This window comes from Bison bison, unplaced genomic scaffold (genome assembly GCF_000754665.1).
Source record: "Bison bison bison isolate TAMUID 2011002044 unplaced genomic scaffold, Bison_UMD1.0 scf7180017864459, whole genome shotgun sequence".
NCBI lineage: Eukaryota > Metazoa > Chordata > Mammalia > Artiodactyla > Bovidae > Bison > Bison bison.
The window spans coordinates 1,504,956-1,520,855 of NW_011495021.1; the positions used below are offsets into that span (position 1 = coordinate 1,504,956).

The following is a 15,900-nucleotide window of genomic DNA, read 5'->3' on the forward strand; positions in this document are numbered from 1 at the left end:
CAAAAAAGAAAAAAAAGTTCCTAACCTCCTCTCAAGTTTATAGAATCTCTTTGACAAATCTAAATGAGGAAAATGACAGTCCAGATTTAAAATAAATATCTCACTTATTTAAAAGCCCCGCAAAGCTCCCTTTAATTAGTGAGCTCCTCTAGAATAGCATTTTTCGCAGCTTATTACTAGGTCATGACATCAGTTTACTGGGCTGTGGCCAGCATCTTAAAAAAACGAATGTATGTGTAAAATTGATGTAAGTATCAAGGGTAAGATTTCATGAAACTTAAGTTTAAAAATGTATGTTTACTGGATTATGATGTAAAATGTGTTTCATCCTATAATCAAAAACATGTGAAAGCTACTGCTCTAGTTAATGTATTCAAAGCCTTCACACTGTTACCAGAATAAGCAAAACCTTGAAAATGTCACTGCCAATCAATGAAAATGAAGACCAAATACTATTGAACTTTTAAAGCACTCTGATGAAAGAAATAAAATTTTTATTGTATACATGTTTTTTTATATATTATAAACAAAATTTTGAAAAATGATTTTAATAATAACAATACTTCAAAAACAAAATCAGGAAAAATATCTTTCCATTAGATCATTTGAAGTAAAATTTTCCCAGCTTCCAATCATTCAACCCTTCATATATAAGTTCTCTTTGATTTTTCTGTGTAAATAAGAAACACGAACATTGTTTCCCAAAGTTGGGTACTTACAGTCAGTTTATATGGATCAGGACTTTTCATTACTAATTTTATATTTATGTTGACATGCATGAGAAAGACTGGTTTCTCCATTTTATTTTAATATGTTTTAAAGTAAAACATGAGTCAGTTTAAAGGAAAAAAATCTTAAATTATAAATACAAATAAAATAAAAAATAGTAAAAAAAAAAAATCACATGATATAGTGAAAAGTAATAAAAAATGTAAACTTGAAAAATAGAGAAGAATTTCAGACATTAAGTTTACAGAAAAAGTTACATTTTTCTTCAGAAATTAGAAGACCAATACCTTCAAGCAAAATAATTCTTTTCATACAATGAGTCACAGATACTAAATCTGAAAAACATCATTAGTTTTTAAAAATCAAAATCAAAATCAAAATGTTCACTGGTTTTTTTATTTTTGATATATTCATTTTTCAAAAATTAGTTTTATACTAGTTTATAGAATATTTCTAGAGGCTTATATGTACCCTCTTTGGAACAATATTTGTAAACTCAATCTATGACAAGAAAATAGAGTATATCCATAGAAACTGTTTTAGTAATATTTCAGCCCACTCCCCCATTTTCAATTAATTTTATAATGATTGAACCAATAATTATAACTATTATTAAACAAAAACCCTTACCAGGAAACTTTGAGATCTGTCCCAGGCAGAGGGCAGGTTTTATTTTCTTGATTTAAAATGCTAGGGTACACTTCAAGGCCAGCATTTACAGTGATAACTGGTCTGGCCCTGGTTTTAAAAAAAAAGAAAAAAAGTTATTTAAAATGATACACTGATCTAAGTACTTCAGGATCACGTTCATGGTGTATACAGCGCAATGTTCACTAAAGCAGTGTCTGTAATAGCACAAAGAATAGAAACAATCTAAACGTAGAAAGACCAAACAGCTCAGTTTGCCCCAGACTGTCTTGATTTTATCAGTGAAAGTTCCATGACCTGGTAAAGCCCCCTCAATTCCAGGCAAAGCAGGACCACTGGTCACAACCTATCTGAACACAGCCCATTAAAGCAGGATGATTAAACAAGTCGGGGGATAGCTACCTAATGCAGCTGCAATACAAGAGGGAGATGAGTGCTGTAAAGCCATCTGCACTAATATGGGATGATATTAGCCAGGAGAGAATTTTAGTATGACAGGAAAAAAAACCACCATGTAAAAAGGATGCGTGCACACATTTACACACAATTTTGTAATGCACAGAATGTTTCTGGTAGGATATACTAATGAACTAGTAACTGGTGTGAGAGGAAGTATATATTTTTTATTGTATGCCCTTTTCATATTGCTTGACATTTTACCACATGCCTGTATTACTGCTATTACTATTAATAGCAATTTTTAAAACTAAACAATAAATTAAAATAAATATAGTTTTCCAAAGTTCAGATGTACATGTTTATGCTCTGTAAAAAAAATACAGCAGGCTCAGGTCAGTGTGCTTGTTCCAATCATGACAAATCCAAGAACCTGTATGGTCACAAGCTGCTCTGAGAGGCACAATCAAGTTGACCTACACTACACAAGAGTGTTAGTTTTCCTGCCAGATATAAGCACAGTCCATAGAAGTGTAAACATCTTAATCTACTTGCGAAGCCAGATGATACCGTAAGGCATGAGGAACTGATGAAACACAGAGAATTACTGGAAATACGGATGAAGCTGGGAACTAGAGACATGTAGATTTACACATATTACTCTGATAAAAATATTTATTTTGGGAGTCATTACATCCTTCCCCAGTGGTCTCAGAATACTGTGGCACAAATACCAAGTTAATTTCTTGTCTCTTAGAGGAAAATGTAACTTTTATACTTTTAAATGTAACTCATATACTTTTAAATTGATAAAATCTAAAACACAGGAGAACATCTTTGAACAAATTTAAAGAACAAAGATGGAAAGTTCTTAATGCTTTTCTAATAAAAAACAATCTACTGCTTTCTCTTTTCTGGGGATCTCCTTGTATCACTCCTCCTTGCCTGAAGTGAATCTTGAATAGAAAGAACAAATTTTATCATTAATTCAAGAAAATTAAAATGAAATTTAAGCACTGGTACTTAACTATAAAACTTCCATATAATTCATAACACTCCTGTAGTATCAGATATGGAAAGTCTTACCTGTATAATACAGCTCTATCGACACCAAAAGCTCCTACAATTAAGTCTTAAAAGAGAATAGAAAAAATATGTTAATAATAATAGTTTTTTAAAATTCACATACCATTCTATAAAGCTCTCCATGTACATAATAAAGATTAGATTTAGACATAGACTCAAAGTTCTTCATCAGTGATTTTAAGACAACATCTAAAAGGCTAAAATTTATATGAAAACTTTACACTATTATCAATGACAAACACTTTCATAACACTAATTTTTTCATCCATCCAGGTAGATAAGAATCTTCTGAATAGATACTGAGTAAAAATCAGCACCAATGAAGAAGGATATACCACCCAAACACACATTCCCAAAGGTAAAAGCTTTATAGATGCCTGTGGATTTTTTTAATTTAGTTTTTTTTTTAATTTATTTCCTTTTAACTGAAGGATAACTATAATATTGTGTTGGTTTCTGCCATGTATCAACATGCATCAGCCATAGGGATACATTTGCCTGTGGACTTAAATTTCTCTTTCTCTGAAACAAAAAAATTTTTGAACTTTGTGTTTTGAAACAAAACAAAATTTTTTTCTGTTTTTGAAACAAAATAAAACCAAAATACAAACACAGTTGATTCTTGAACAACATGGGTTTGAACTGTGAAAATCTACTTATACATGGATTTTTTTTTTTTTCACAGAAAGTACTACAGCACTACACAACCCGAGGTTGGTTCACAACCAGAACTGTTGATACAGAGGTCGAGTGTAGTCAGTTATAGATGAACTTTTGAGTGTGCAGAGGGTCAGCACCCTTAACACACTGTCCAAGGATCAACTGTACCTAGAATCCTTAGAATGACAGCAGATAGCATCCAAATCAACAAGAACAGAATGCGTTAGTCTTCACACGTATCTTTACACGTAGCTAGTACCACTGGTTCACAATCAGGAAAAATGAAATCAGAACTCTATCTCACAGTATATGCATGCATGTGTGCTAAGTCACTTCAGTGTGTCTGACTTTGTGATCCCATGGACTGTAGTCCAATAGGTTTACCCAAGCTAAATTTGACAAAGCTCTTTCTAAGCAGAAAAGTACATGAGAAACCATAAAGACAGGTACAATGGATCACAAAAGAATTAGGAACTTTTTTATGCCCCTAAAGAAAACATCACAGGGAACAGAGCTGTCTGTGCTCCGTACCCCCTCAGTGATGACCACCTGCCTTGAACAATGGCAGGGCTTGAACAGCAGCTGAAATACTGAATTAAACTGACTTATAACATAGAATCAAGAGAGGAGTAATTAATATTAGGTTGGTGCAAAAGTAATTAATATTAGGTTGGTGCCATTTGATACTGGAATATATCCTTAAATGAATGGGGTTATGTTATACATCATTTCAATGTGCATTTCTCGCTTTACGTTTTTTTGCTAATGACTTAATACTTGCTGTATATTTTATTTTAGACTATGGAAATGATGTTAGACAAAAAGCAAAATTGAGTGACTTTCTTATTCAAGTTCAAAGTGGGTCACAGACAGCAGCGGAGACAATTCACAACATCAACAAAGCATTTGGCCAAGGAACTGTTGATGAACATACAGGCCGTTGGTAATTCAAGAAGTTTTCCAAATGAGATGAGAGCCTTGAAGATTAGGAGCGTAGTGGCCGGCCATCAGAAGTTGACAACCACCAACTGAAAGGATCATCAAAGTGGATCCTCTTACAACTACACAAGAAGTTGAAGAACTCAACGCTGACCATTCTATACTTGTCTGGCATTTGAAGCAAATTGGAAAGGTGAAAAAGCTAGATAAGTACGTGCCTTGTGAGCTGACCGAAAATCAAAATAATAGTTCTTTTGAAGTGTCATCTTCTCTTATTCTATGCAACAACAATGAACCATTTCTCAATCATATTGTTACCCGTGATGAAAAGTGGATTTTATACAAAACTGGTGACAATCAGCTCAGTGGTTAGACTGAGAAGAAACTCCAAATCACTTTCCAAAGCCAAATTGCACCAAAAAGGGTCATGGTCACTATTTGGTGGTCTGCTGCTGGTCTGATCCACGATAGCTTTCTAAATCCTAGTGAAACCATTATATCTGAGAAGTATGCTCAGCAAATTGATGAGATGTATGGAGAACTACATCACTTGCAGCAGGCATTGCTCAACAGAAAGGGCCCAATTCTTCTTCACAACGACCCCTGACTGTATGTTGCACAATCAATGCTTCTAAAGTTGAACAAATTGGGCTACAAGTTTTCCCTCATCTTCCATATTCACCTGATCTCTCACAACTGACTACCACTTCTTCAAGCATCTTGACCACTTAATGCAGCGAAAATGCTTCCACAACCAGCAGGAAACAGAAAATGCTTTCCGAGAGGTTCGTCAAATCCTGAAGCACAGATTTTTACACTACAGGATTAAACAAACTTATTTCTCACTGGCAAAAATGTGTTTATTGTAATGGTTCCTATTTTGATTAACAAAGATGTGTTTGAACCTAGTTATAATGATTTAAAGTCCACGGTCTGAAACTCCAATTACATTTGCACCAACCTACTACTACTGGCTGTTAGGACTGAAAAATCTAAGATGCACTATTTATTTCTAGGAAGCACCTGGATATCCATTCTTGTCTATATCCGTGGCTCCTTTCATGGAATAGCCGAAGCTTGGTGGCATGCTCCGAGCTGCCCACTTCCCTTCAAGGATCTGAGACGGTACTGCATTCAAGCCTGTGGGTCTTCCATTGAAAATATAAACAATTCCTTTTTTATCTTCACCCCCATATGGAGCAGCAATTGCAATATCTGAGGGGGAAAAGGAAGAGGGGGAGAGTAAGGAGGGGGGAAAGGGGTAGGGGGAAGGTAAAGAAGATATGAGAGTGGGAGGGAGGAGAGAATAGATGGAGAAAATAAGTCATAGTACTCATCATTATTTCTGTGGAGAAGATCCTAACATCTTTAGAATCCATGTATTGATACCATGATAAATATCAAACTTCAGTAGGGTACTCTTAAAAGCAAAAACCAAACTCAAGGAGATTCAAGCAAACAGTATGGAAATGACATTAACTTGGAGCCATATATTCTGGGTCTGATCTTGGACAAATCACTTAACCTTTCTTGACCTCAAATGACTCATCCTTAAAACAGAGAGGAGGGGACATGTCCAAATATTCATCTAAGGTTCATTCTAGCTCTCAAAATTCTTGTTAATTTAATTGGGCATGGTTTGGGGGTTTTTTGTTTTGTTTTTTTGAGAAGTCAATCTGGTTCAGAGACATGAACGCTATGATTTCATCTCTATCTTAATCAATTTATACTGAATTTTTTTAAAAGTTTGAAATTCTTAAAAAGAAAAAAACAAACAACCAACCAACCAACCAAATGGTCACTATAACCTTTCTTAACTCCAGAATATATTATGAATACTATATCCACTTCCCTCTACCTTTCTGGCCCCACACTGGACAAGCCATTCTCATCCTTTGCCTGGACCCCTAAAGGAGTCTAAGTGCCTCCCACTTCTACTCTTGCCTCTATAATCCATTCTCCTCAAGACTGCCAAATGTTAATATCATGTCACTTTCCTTCTTAAAAATCCTTCAATTATTTCCCCAAGCATTCAAATGCCACCTAGTTTGTCCATTCATCACCCCACCTCTAACCCAACCCCAGATCTTCCTACCAATCCTGGCCTTTAAACTCACCAGGTTAGCCCCCATCTCTGGATTTATACTTGCTGTGCCCTCTGCTTTATAGGCTCTTGCTCCAGAGCTTTTCAAGCTTTGCTCCTACTGTTTGTCCAAACTGGCAGAGCGTTCTTCCCTGGCCCGTCTGTGGAGTAACAGCTTCTCCTTCCTCTGTCTAGGCACTCTCTATCACATCACCTTGCCTTTGTTTGTCTAAACCCACGGCCTTTATCACTACCTGAATTTCCCCTCTATGTGTTTACGCTATTGGTCCTCTACAAAACATAAATTTCCTAAGAACAAAGATGTGTTCATCTTGCTTATAACAGCCCCTAAATACCAGCCATTTCAAACTGCCTCAGTTTTCTTAATATACCTGAAGTGGTTTCACCCCCCTCAACGTAACCTCCCGAGACATCAAAGACACCTCGTCACTCATTTTTTAAGACGGTTATACCCAGGAATATCTCAAACACTGTGATGACTACTTTCTAGTGTTTACTTGTTCATATTAAACTTTCTCCTATTGATGCTAAATTCCTTAAGGACATGGATGGGCTCTAATTCATCCTCTCATTTTTAGCACTTACTACAGTGCTTAGCTTGCAGTAAGCACCAACTAAGAATTTGTTATCCTTAAATAAAAAGTAGTTTTAAAATTACGTAAAAGTTCTTCTTTATCTTTCTTTAAGTTTTAAAAGATAAATATAAATTCTAAATTGACATATGCACTAAGAAAGTTTTTATTAAAATACAATTTTCCAACAGAAGATGGCTCTACTACTGAGAGACAGTTTTAAAAAAATTCTCTTTACCTTTCCTAAACCTTTGTTATTTTGTATATTCTAATCATGTCTTCTCTTGGCTGGTATCTGTCTAGTCTGGAGAGCCCTCCTTTTTCATGTAATCAATCTACTCCTTTGATCATTTTAGTTTCTTTTTCTGTGCCTTTCCCCCTCTGCCTTTCTGGAGAAGTATTGACAAAAACTCCACGTAATTGTGGAACATAATTTTATTATTGTTTTCAGTATCCCTCTTGATCATACCTAGGGTTTTCCCAGTGGGTGTTAAGTGGAAAGAGAGGAAAATAGGAGCAAAGACAAAAAAAGAGTCAATGTGATCAGGTCTGAATAAGGAAAAGATCCAGGTTATAACTAATACACACACACATACAGACTATATGGGACAATAAGACCTCAGGAGACACTTTGGGAGCAAAAAAAGAAAAAATCATCCTCAATGGTATCTAGCTCTAAAAGTAAAATCTCTTTGTAAAACTGTTATAAAACTTTGATATTTTTTAGCTATCACTGCTTATAATTTTTGTGTTCACAGTACATTTTAATAGGAATAGGGAAAGCAAGATGAGACGCTATCTGGATTACGATATTAAAGAAACGTTCTTTAAAGTGGCTGGAATATTCTCAAAACAGGGTGAAGGCAAACATGTCCAGGTTTTCCCAAAATGCCTGGAGACAGGCCCATCCTCAGCAAAGAACCTGTTAAATTTACTCAAGGTAGAACTTCGAATCTGGCCCTGTTTTCTAGGTAGTTTTTGTTATCAAAAGTTAATGATTTGATCTGTTCTATAGTATTCTTCTCAAGTTCTACATTGAGTTTTATACTAGAATTCCATTTATGTTCTCCTGGTGGTAAAAAACAACCTTTAAGATTATTTTAGGAGGCAAAATGTCCCCTTGAGTAGTTTTTCCACTAACAATGAAAACTTCTAGGGTGAGAGATGATACTTTCAGCACGTGACATAACACTACCCACGTGGCAGGAGGAGTCTTGAGGCCAAACAAACATTTTCCTTTTCTACTACTAATTGGGAGATTTGAGAGTCATCTGTCTTTTTTGAGGTTTTCATCTTAATTTATAACTTTCTTGTCATTTTGGGGGGGGTATCCCTATATACTGTTGATTATACAAACAAACCCATGGTTCAACTCTCCATTTTGTGACCTCTGGGAAGATTATTAGTATCATTCCTTTTTGAAAAAAATCTTGGTGATTTGTAATCTACATTTCACTCTATAGCAGAAGCCAACTTTGATTTTTAAAGCTATCTATAGCTATTAATTAAATTATTAAGTGGGACTGTGATAAAAGTGAACGTATACCTTTTTTATCTGTCCCTGTGAAGGGAGATACAACCTCCCTCAGAATATTTTGGATAGCCACAACAAAATTACGGCTTTAAAAATATTAGTATCAAATCATACCTTTGAAGGAGGCATTAGGGTCAGCACTGCCTTGACAATAGGCCTGGGAGCATTTTTTACACTTGTATCTGAATGGACAGCAGAGGGCACTGCTGCTAAGCAGGACATAGACAAAAAATCACCAGCTCACACTGGGCTCCCTGGGAATGCAAGTGCCTTTCAAAAATTAACCACTCTGATGCTCTAATTTGAGCTGCATGTATAATAACTCATGAGAGTCAGTTTTTGAAAATTCCCCTCTGATTTTTAAGGGAAATGAATAACCTGTCGTTGAACCTAGTGTGTCACTCAAATCCTTCCTTCCAGGAAGGAGGTTTGCTCATGTGAGCTTCTATAAATAGGGTATAGGACTTTTTCAAGTGGCCACAGAAAATCAGGGACCTTCGGCTCTTCACACTCCTTACCATTGAAGCCATCCTGGTCTAGATCTCCCAAAGGGGCTATGGCGCTGCCGAACCTTGCAAAGACCTCAAAACCATTCAGCTTGATGGTCTGGAAGTCCCCCGAAGCTTTCTGCAGAGACACCGAGACCTGCCCCACCTCCTGGAGTTTGCCATCAGAACCGCGATCCATGAAGAGAGGTGCGCCGATAAACACATCTGCGTAACTAAAACAACAGAATCGTTTTCACGAAGGCAAGATCAAATTCCATGTGACTATTAATAATCATTTTCTTTCTTAGTTGAAACTCAAGTTTCCCTCTTTCTACCTCTCTTAAGGCCACATTTGAAATGACCATTTCTAATTCAAACCTTCCTTCAGTTCTTTTAAGAAACTATGAGTAATTCATAAGATTATTTTATTCCTTCATACTATAAAAGCTATTGAAAGGAATTATTAACAACATAAAGATTTTCTAGTATTCATGATTAAGGCTGCATCAAATTGGTTCCTTAAATAGGAAGATTAGTGGGAAGGAGACAGAGAAACAGAAGGAAAAATGTTTAGTTTTAGTAAAGCATTCATAAACACAAGAGGAAAACTGTTTCTGAAAACATTTTTTAAAACTTACTCATCCCCATTAATGTCAGTGGCAGCGACAGAAAATCCAAAATATGCAGCCATCTGGATAATGAGATGAAAATGAAATGTTTACAATTTCATCCAACTAATTTAGAAAATTAATATTTGTTGTGTATTTACCAAATAGAAAGGATTACTTTTTTCTCTGCATATAGTGTTTCAATCTAAGTTTCTTCTTTTGTTTATTCTACCAAAACAATGACCGTCAGTTAATGAGGCTTGTATACTTTCCTAGATTTACTGGCAAGACAGCAAGGTGTCTTGGAAGACATTCCAGTGTCTTCAGCACACGCCATTCACAAGTCCAAGTACAATCAAGGCTCCTCCTGAGGCCTCACCTCCTATCTCCTGTCCTCTCTACTTACCCAAAGACACCAGACACACTACCAGAAAGACAGACAAGACATTTCAACTGAACACAAGAAGTTATAAATGATGCCAGAGCAGTAAAAATAATAAATACTAATTTTAATAGGTCATAAATAGTTTCGGAGAAGGCAACGGCAACCCACTCCAGTACTCTTGCCTGGAAAATCCATGGACAGAGGACCCTGGTAGGCTGCAGTCCATGGGGTCGCTAAGAGTTGGGCATGACTGAGCGACTTTACTTTCACTTTTCACTTTCATGCATTGGAGAAGGAAATGGCAACCCACTCCAGTGTTCTTGCCTGGAGAATCCCAGGGACAGAGGAGCCTAGTGGGCTGCCGTCTATGGGGTTGCACAGAGTCCGACACGACTGACGCGACTTAGCAGCAGCAGCAGCAAATAGTTCTTCCTATGTGAAACCACTACAACTCAAAAGAAATTACTGTTTGGAAAGATACAGAATGGAGTTCCTTTTTGTTTCACATCTCAATCAATTATGTGCCAGTGGTTTTGCTTTTAAATTGCATGTAGTACAAATGTGCTTGGGTTTATCATGGGCTTGTTTTGCAGAGAAGGAATGTCCTCTCCTCACCACAGGAGACTGCTGGCCATCATAGACAGAGCAGTCTGGCTGGAAATACATGTGAAAAAAAAAAGTTCTAAACAGATTCCAACATACAAAACAGAACTAGGAGTGATGACAGACTAAAGATGAACTAAAATGAAAGATGAATCAACAAACCAAAAAAAGTGGTTAGTAAATCTTCCAAAATTCGATTAGCTGAGCTATCAGGAGGGAGATTCCCAGGTTAATCTATTTTGAATTTATACAGTGTAACTGAGAAAATGAAAGACAAAGTCTGTGTTGAATCACAAGGTCAGAACACGTGTAATAAAGTGCTCTGTATTAGGGGTACCATGATAAAGTGCTGGCTGGAATTTAACAGAATACTACTCTTGGATTGTGGTCTCTCAGGTTACTGGGCCTGAAACTGCAAAGAAAGGATGTCACTGACTGAGAAAAGTCTTGTCCTGTGTTATTATCATTGAAGTTTTTCCCTTGGATTTTCACCACATCCCCATAAGGAAGCTACCAGGATCCCTATTTTTGTACGTAAGCCATCAGATTGACAATGCTAAATACCGTATCCAATGCAGTAAGACTGAGTAGTGAGAACCCAGGTCAGTCCTAATGCAAACCCTGCTTTCCTCCACAAAAGAGCTGAGGACAAAGAGAAAGCATCAGGGACCAAGTACAAGACCCAGAGACACACACGGGCACCCGATTGCAGAAGCTGCTTGAGGACAAGAAGCCACAACAGCACAAAGGGATAGCCGCCCCTGCCACAGCCGTAACAGCTGATAATTGCACATGTCAACCCTGATGGCCACACAAGCGGGACGTTCCTGGGGACCTCGAGTCTAGTTTCCCAGCCTATCAATCCTCTCGCAAAGCCAAACAGTCTCAACTGAACAAGAAGTGGGCTTAAATCCTAGATGTGCAAACTAGGAGATGCTTTTTTCTACCACTGATTTAAGTTTTCCTTTATTGTTACAGGTACACCTCGGAGATGCTGTAAGTTCAGTTCCAGACCAGACCACCGCAACAAACTGAACAGCCCAATAAAGTGAGTCACACAAATTTTTTGGTTTCCCGTACATATAACATTTAAACTTTACTATAGTCTATAAGTGTGCAATATCATTATGTCTAAAAAAACAATGTATGTATCTTCATCTTAAAATACTTTATCACTAAAAAATACTAACCATCATCTGACAACTCAGGGTTGCCACAAACTTTCAGTTTGTAAAAAAAACAAGCAGAATCTATGAAATGTATTAATAATGAAATGCATTTCATTATTAACGAAAACATGGTATTCCTATACTAACTTACCATTTCATTCTTTGAGACATACAATAGAGAATATTGTAAAACACCTATAATTATAGAGAATGTCTAGTACTTAAAAGTACTAATTAGTAATTGAAGAATGTTGTATTTCATATAGTACAAATGAAGTTTACTTGTAATATCTATACTTAACACATCTTGGCCATGCTTTGTTTTACATCTAATAAAATTAAAAGGTCATTCTTTAGAGAAATCATTCTTTAAAAAAAAAAAGCATAGATCATTCTTTAAAAGAGAATTTAATGTTATTAGCAAACAAAAAGGAAATTTTTTAGTTTTGTTATGTGTTCAATTTGATTTTGTATTTCCTTTTTTAAAAAACTATTGTTAACAATTACAAAAGGGTTTGCTTAAATAAATTACTCTGGTTAAAACAAAGGTGAAATATTTAAAGCCTATTTTATATTTATAATATCCACTATTAAACCAATAGTTACTATATATTAAATATTAAACCCTCGGAATATTACCAAGAAAAGTTGTTAAAGATAGTAGGAAGTGTTGGTGTCAAAATGTTAAGTGAAAAAATAAACAAAAAAAAACAAACCCCACAATATTTCAAAAGCATACCTGTTCACCAGTAAAATTGTGTAAGGAGGACATGTTTTTCCCATCATAAATATAAACCTGTGCAAGAAAAACAAAAGCATATGAAATAGAGTAAAATACAAAATAACCCAGAGATTTTTTAGAAAATACCTTTTAAGTTTCCTACCATTCCCAAAGTCCTCGCTGCTCTTGGAACTCCTGAAACGAAGTCTGAAAAGAAAAAAATTACTTCTTTTTAAGACCAATACTGGCAACTCCAACAGTAAGTGGCTATGTCAGACAGCTTTAAGTTTTGTTATTTCAGTAGACAGTAAATATGAGATCTTAAAAACTTGGGACTCCATAATAAATGACCCAAGCATTGATTTTAACCACAAAATCAAATCTTTACAAAATATGGAAAGATTCTTGAAGACTTCAAATAAATGCATGTGTGCCCTTAAGGTATTTATAATCTTGTGAAAGAGAGCAGACAAGAGAAAAGGGCTTAAGGATGAAGAAAAGCTGTACATACAGTAATAAAAAATAATCCAGAGTCAAGTGAAACAAGGCTGAGGCTGCAATGATACAGAAACGTGATCAAATCAGGCCAAGTCTAGGCTCCCAAGACTGAGCTCTGAAAACGGACAAAGAGAAGATATAGACAGAGCCCAGAAAGTTACAGATGATGTGTCCAAAGAAAGCAGGAACTATTAAACTGTGCCTCCCCAAGAGAACTGAACCCACCACACGTAAGAAGGAAAGAGCCGAAGAAACAGCTGGAACTGAGAGCAGACAGAGGTCGCTGAGGCGCTCAGCTCCGTTGGCTACCTAAAAGAGATTTACCCGGGACCATGCTCAGTTTCAAAACTCTTTAACTGCTGAAATTTTTCAGTGCCACCTGTTTCAAATGTGTAGTCTAAATTTTTTAAAGACGATTAAATCTAGTTCAAGCACGTCGTACCATCTATGCCATCACCGTTGAAATCTCCGACGGCCACTGAGTAACCTAAAGAGGAACCAAAGGTAAAACACCATCAGAGCAGAACTGATTATCTTCAACTTATTTGCAGGCTAAGCTTTCCTGGAAAATACCTTCAACTAATTCCTTTAATTATGTAATATTTTGTCCTCTAGGAGAAATGGGTTCACATGTGCATGATAAATGAATCTTGAAGAAAATAAGGGTGCTAAATACTCAAATAGTATATCTCTGTTAGAAATATAAGACTGTTTTATCAACTTTACAAAGGAGTCAGTTAAAAACAGGGCAAATTTGCAATCTGGCGTAAAGGAGTAACAAACAACAGATTTTCTCAATCAGCAAAATACTATTTCTGTCATGTATACTTGGTTTAATGAATAAGAAAAACTTAGAACAAAAGTAAATAAATCCTAAACCAAAACTGTAGTTTAATACAGTGAATAGAAGTTCAAGAATCAGACTGCCTGGGTTGGAATCTGAGAAAAGCAAAGTTCTAAGTGGAAGACTTTAGGCAAAGACTTCAGACTTTATTTTGCCTCTCTGTGCCTCAGTGTCTTTATCTATAAAATGGGAGTAATAACAGCACACTGTCACAGACTTGTGAGGATAAATGAGTTATTAACGATAAAGCTCTTAGAACAACATCCAGAATGCAGCAAGCACATCTTAAAGACTATCCATTATTATCATCACTGTGTAAATAATCATGCCTTTAATTTCAGCTACTGAAATACAACATAATCTAGGTACTCAATAACAATTTGAAATTATATGTTCCTTATTTTAAGAAAATCTTAATCTATTTCACAGAAAAGATTTTTCTACTGAAAGCAGCATATGCAAATATAGGACAAATCTACCGCAACACCAGAAAGTGAATCCATATTTCGATTTTACCTACCCAAATAACTGTCATCAAAAATAGCTTGTGCAGTCCGGGTTGCTAACTGGTTATTATACTTGATGCTGTAAACTTTGGGGTCATATTTAGATACAATTTCTGCTACTTGATCAGAAATGAGTTGACCTGAAAGAAATATATAAAATAAATTATAATTTAAAATGAGCTGCCCTGAAAACAATATATAAAATAATTGACAATTTTCTAGCAGAATCTTATGATGCAGATGATGGATAGCACCTGCATGAAAGGAAATAGATTAGATATAAATATTTCTGCTTATTAGCCTTAAACAACTCTTCATGATCCTAAATCTGAAATTTGATTATTTTTAAGTCACAATTATTTCTATTCAAGGCTAGTATTTAAAGTTAATCTCTGCTAAAAAGCAAAAATTTATAAATACAGAATTTAATTCACTAAAAAGTCATTGTTAAATAAATGGAATCATAAAATCAAGGATTGTTTCCCAACCAAATTTCAAGTTAGAACTTGAAAAATCTACTGAAATTATTTTTACTTTCATAATTGGTTAAACCTGATTTTTCTTTTTTTTTTTAAATTTATTTATTTATTTTGATTTTATTTTATTTTTAAACTTTACAATATTGTATTGGTTCTGCCATATATCGAAATGAATCCGCCACAGGCATACATGTGTTCCCCATCCTGAACCCTCCTCCCTCCTCCCTCCCCATACCATCCTTCTGGGTCGTCCAAGTGCACCAGCCCCAAGCATCCAGTATCATGCATCGAATCTGGACTGGCGACTCGTTTCATATATGATATTATACATATTTCAATGCTATTCTCCCAAATCATCCCACCCTCTCTCCCACAGAGTCCAAAAGACTGTTCTATACATCAGTGTCTCTTTTGCTGTCTCGTATATAGGGTTATCATTACCATCTTTCTAAATTCCATATATATGCGTTAGTATACTGTATTGGTGTTTTTCTTTCTGGCTTACTTCACTCTGTATAATAGGCTCCAGTTTCATCCACCTCATTTGAACCGACTCAAATGTATTCTTTTTAATGGCTGAGTAATACTCCATTGTGTATATGTACCACTGCTTTCTTATCCATTCATCTGCTGATGGACATCTAGGTTGCTTCCATGTCCTGGCTATTATAAACAGTGCTGTGATGAACATTGGGGTACACGTGTCTCTTTCCCTTCTGGTTTCCTCAGTGTGTATGCCCAGCAGTGGGATTGCTGGATCATAAGGCAGTTCTATTTCCTGCTTTTTAAGGAATCTCCACACTGTTCTCCATAGTGGCTGTACTAGTTTGCATTCCCACCAACAGTGTAAGAGGGTTCCCTTTTCTCCACATCCTCTCCAGCATTTATTGCTTGTAGACTTTTGGATCGCAGCCATTCTGACTGGCGTGAA

At 35.9% G+C, this 15,900-nt stretch overlaps 1 protein-coding gene across 2 annotated transcripts in view; it reads right to left on the minus strand.

Moving 5' to 3' along the window:
• The window catches only part of ITGAV (integrin, alpha V), a 108,616-nt gene that overhangs the window by 28,931 nt on the left and 63,785 nt on the right, over positions 1-15,900 (minus strand). For both annotated transcript variants that reach the window (XM_010859733.1, XM_010859732.1), the window contains exons 7-15: positions 14,505-14,630; positions 13,583-13,627; positions 12,806-12,849; positions 12,661-12,717; positions 9,795-9,847; positions 9,187-9,389; positions 5,482-5,673; positions 2,860-2,905; positions 1,360-1,467 (exon numbers count right to left, since the gene is read on the minus strand). In XM_010859733.1, coding sequence (XP_010858035.1) covers positions 1,360-1,467; positions 2,860-2,905; positions 5,482-5,673; positions 9,187-9,389; positions 9,795-9,847; positions 12,661-12,717; positions 12,806-12,849; positions 13,583-13,627; positions 14,505-14,630 — 874 coding nt within the window. The remainder of the gene's footprint in view (positions 1-1,359; positions 1,468-2,859; positions 2,906-5,481; positions 5,674-9,186; positions 9,390-9,794; positions 9,848-12,660; positions 12,718-12,805; positions 12,850-13,582; positions 13,628-14,504; positions 14,631-15,900) is intronic.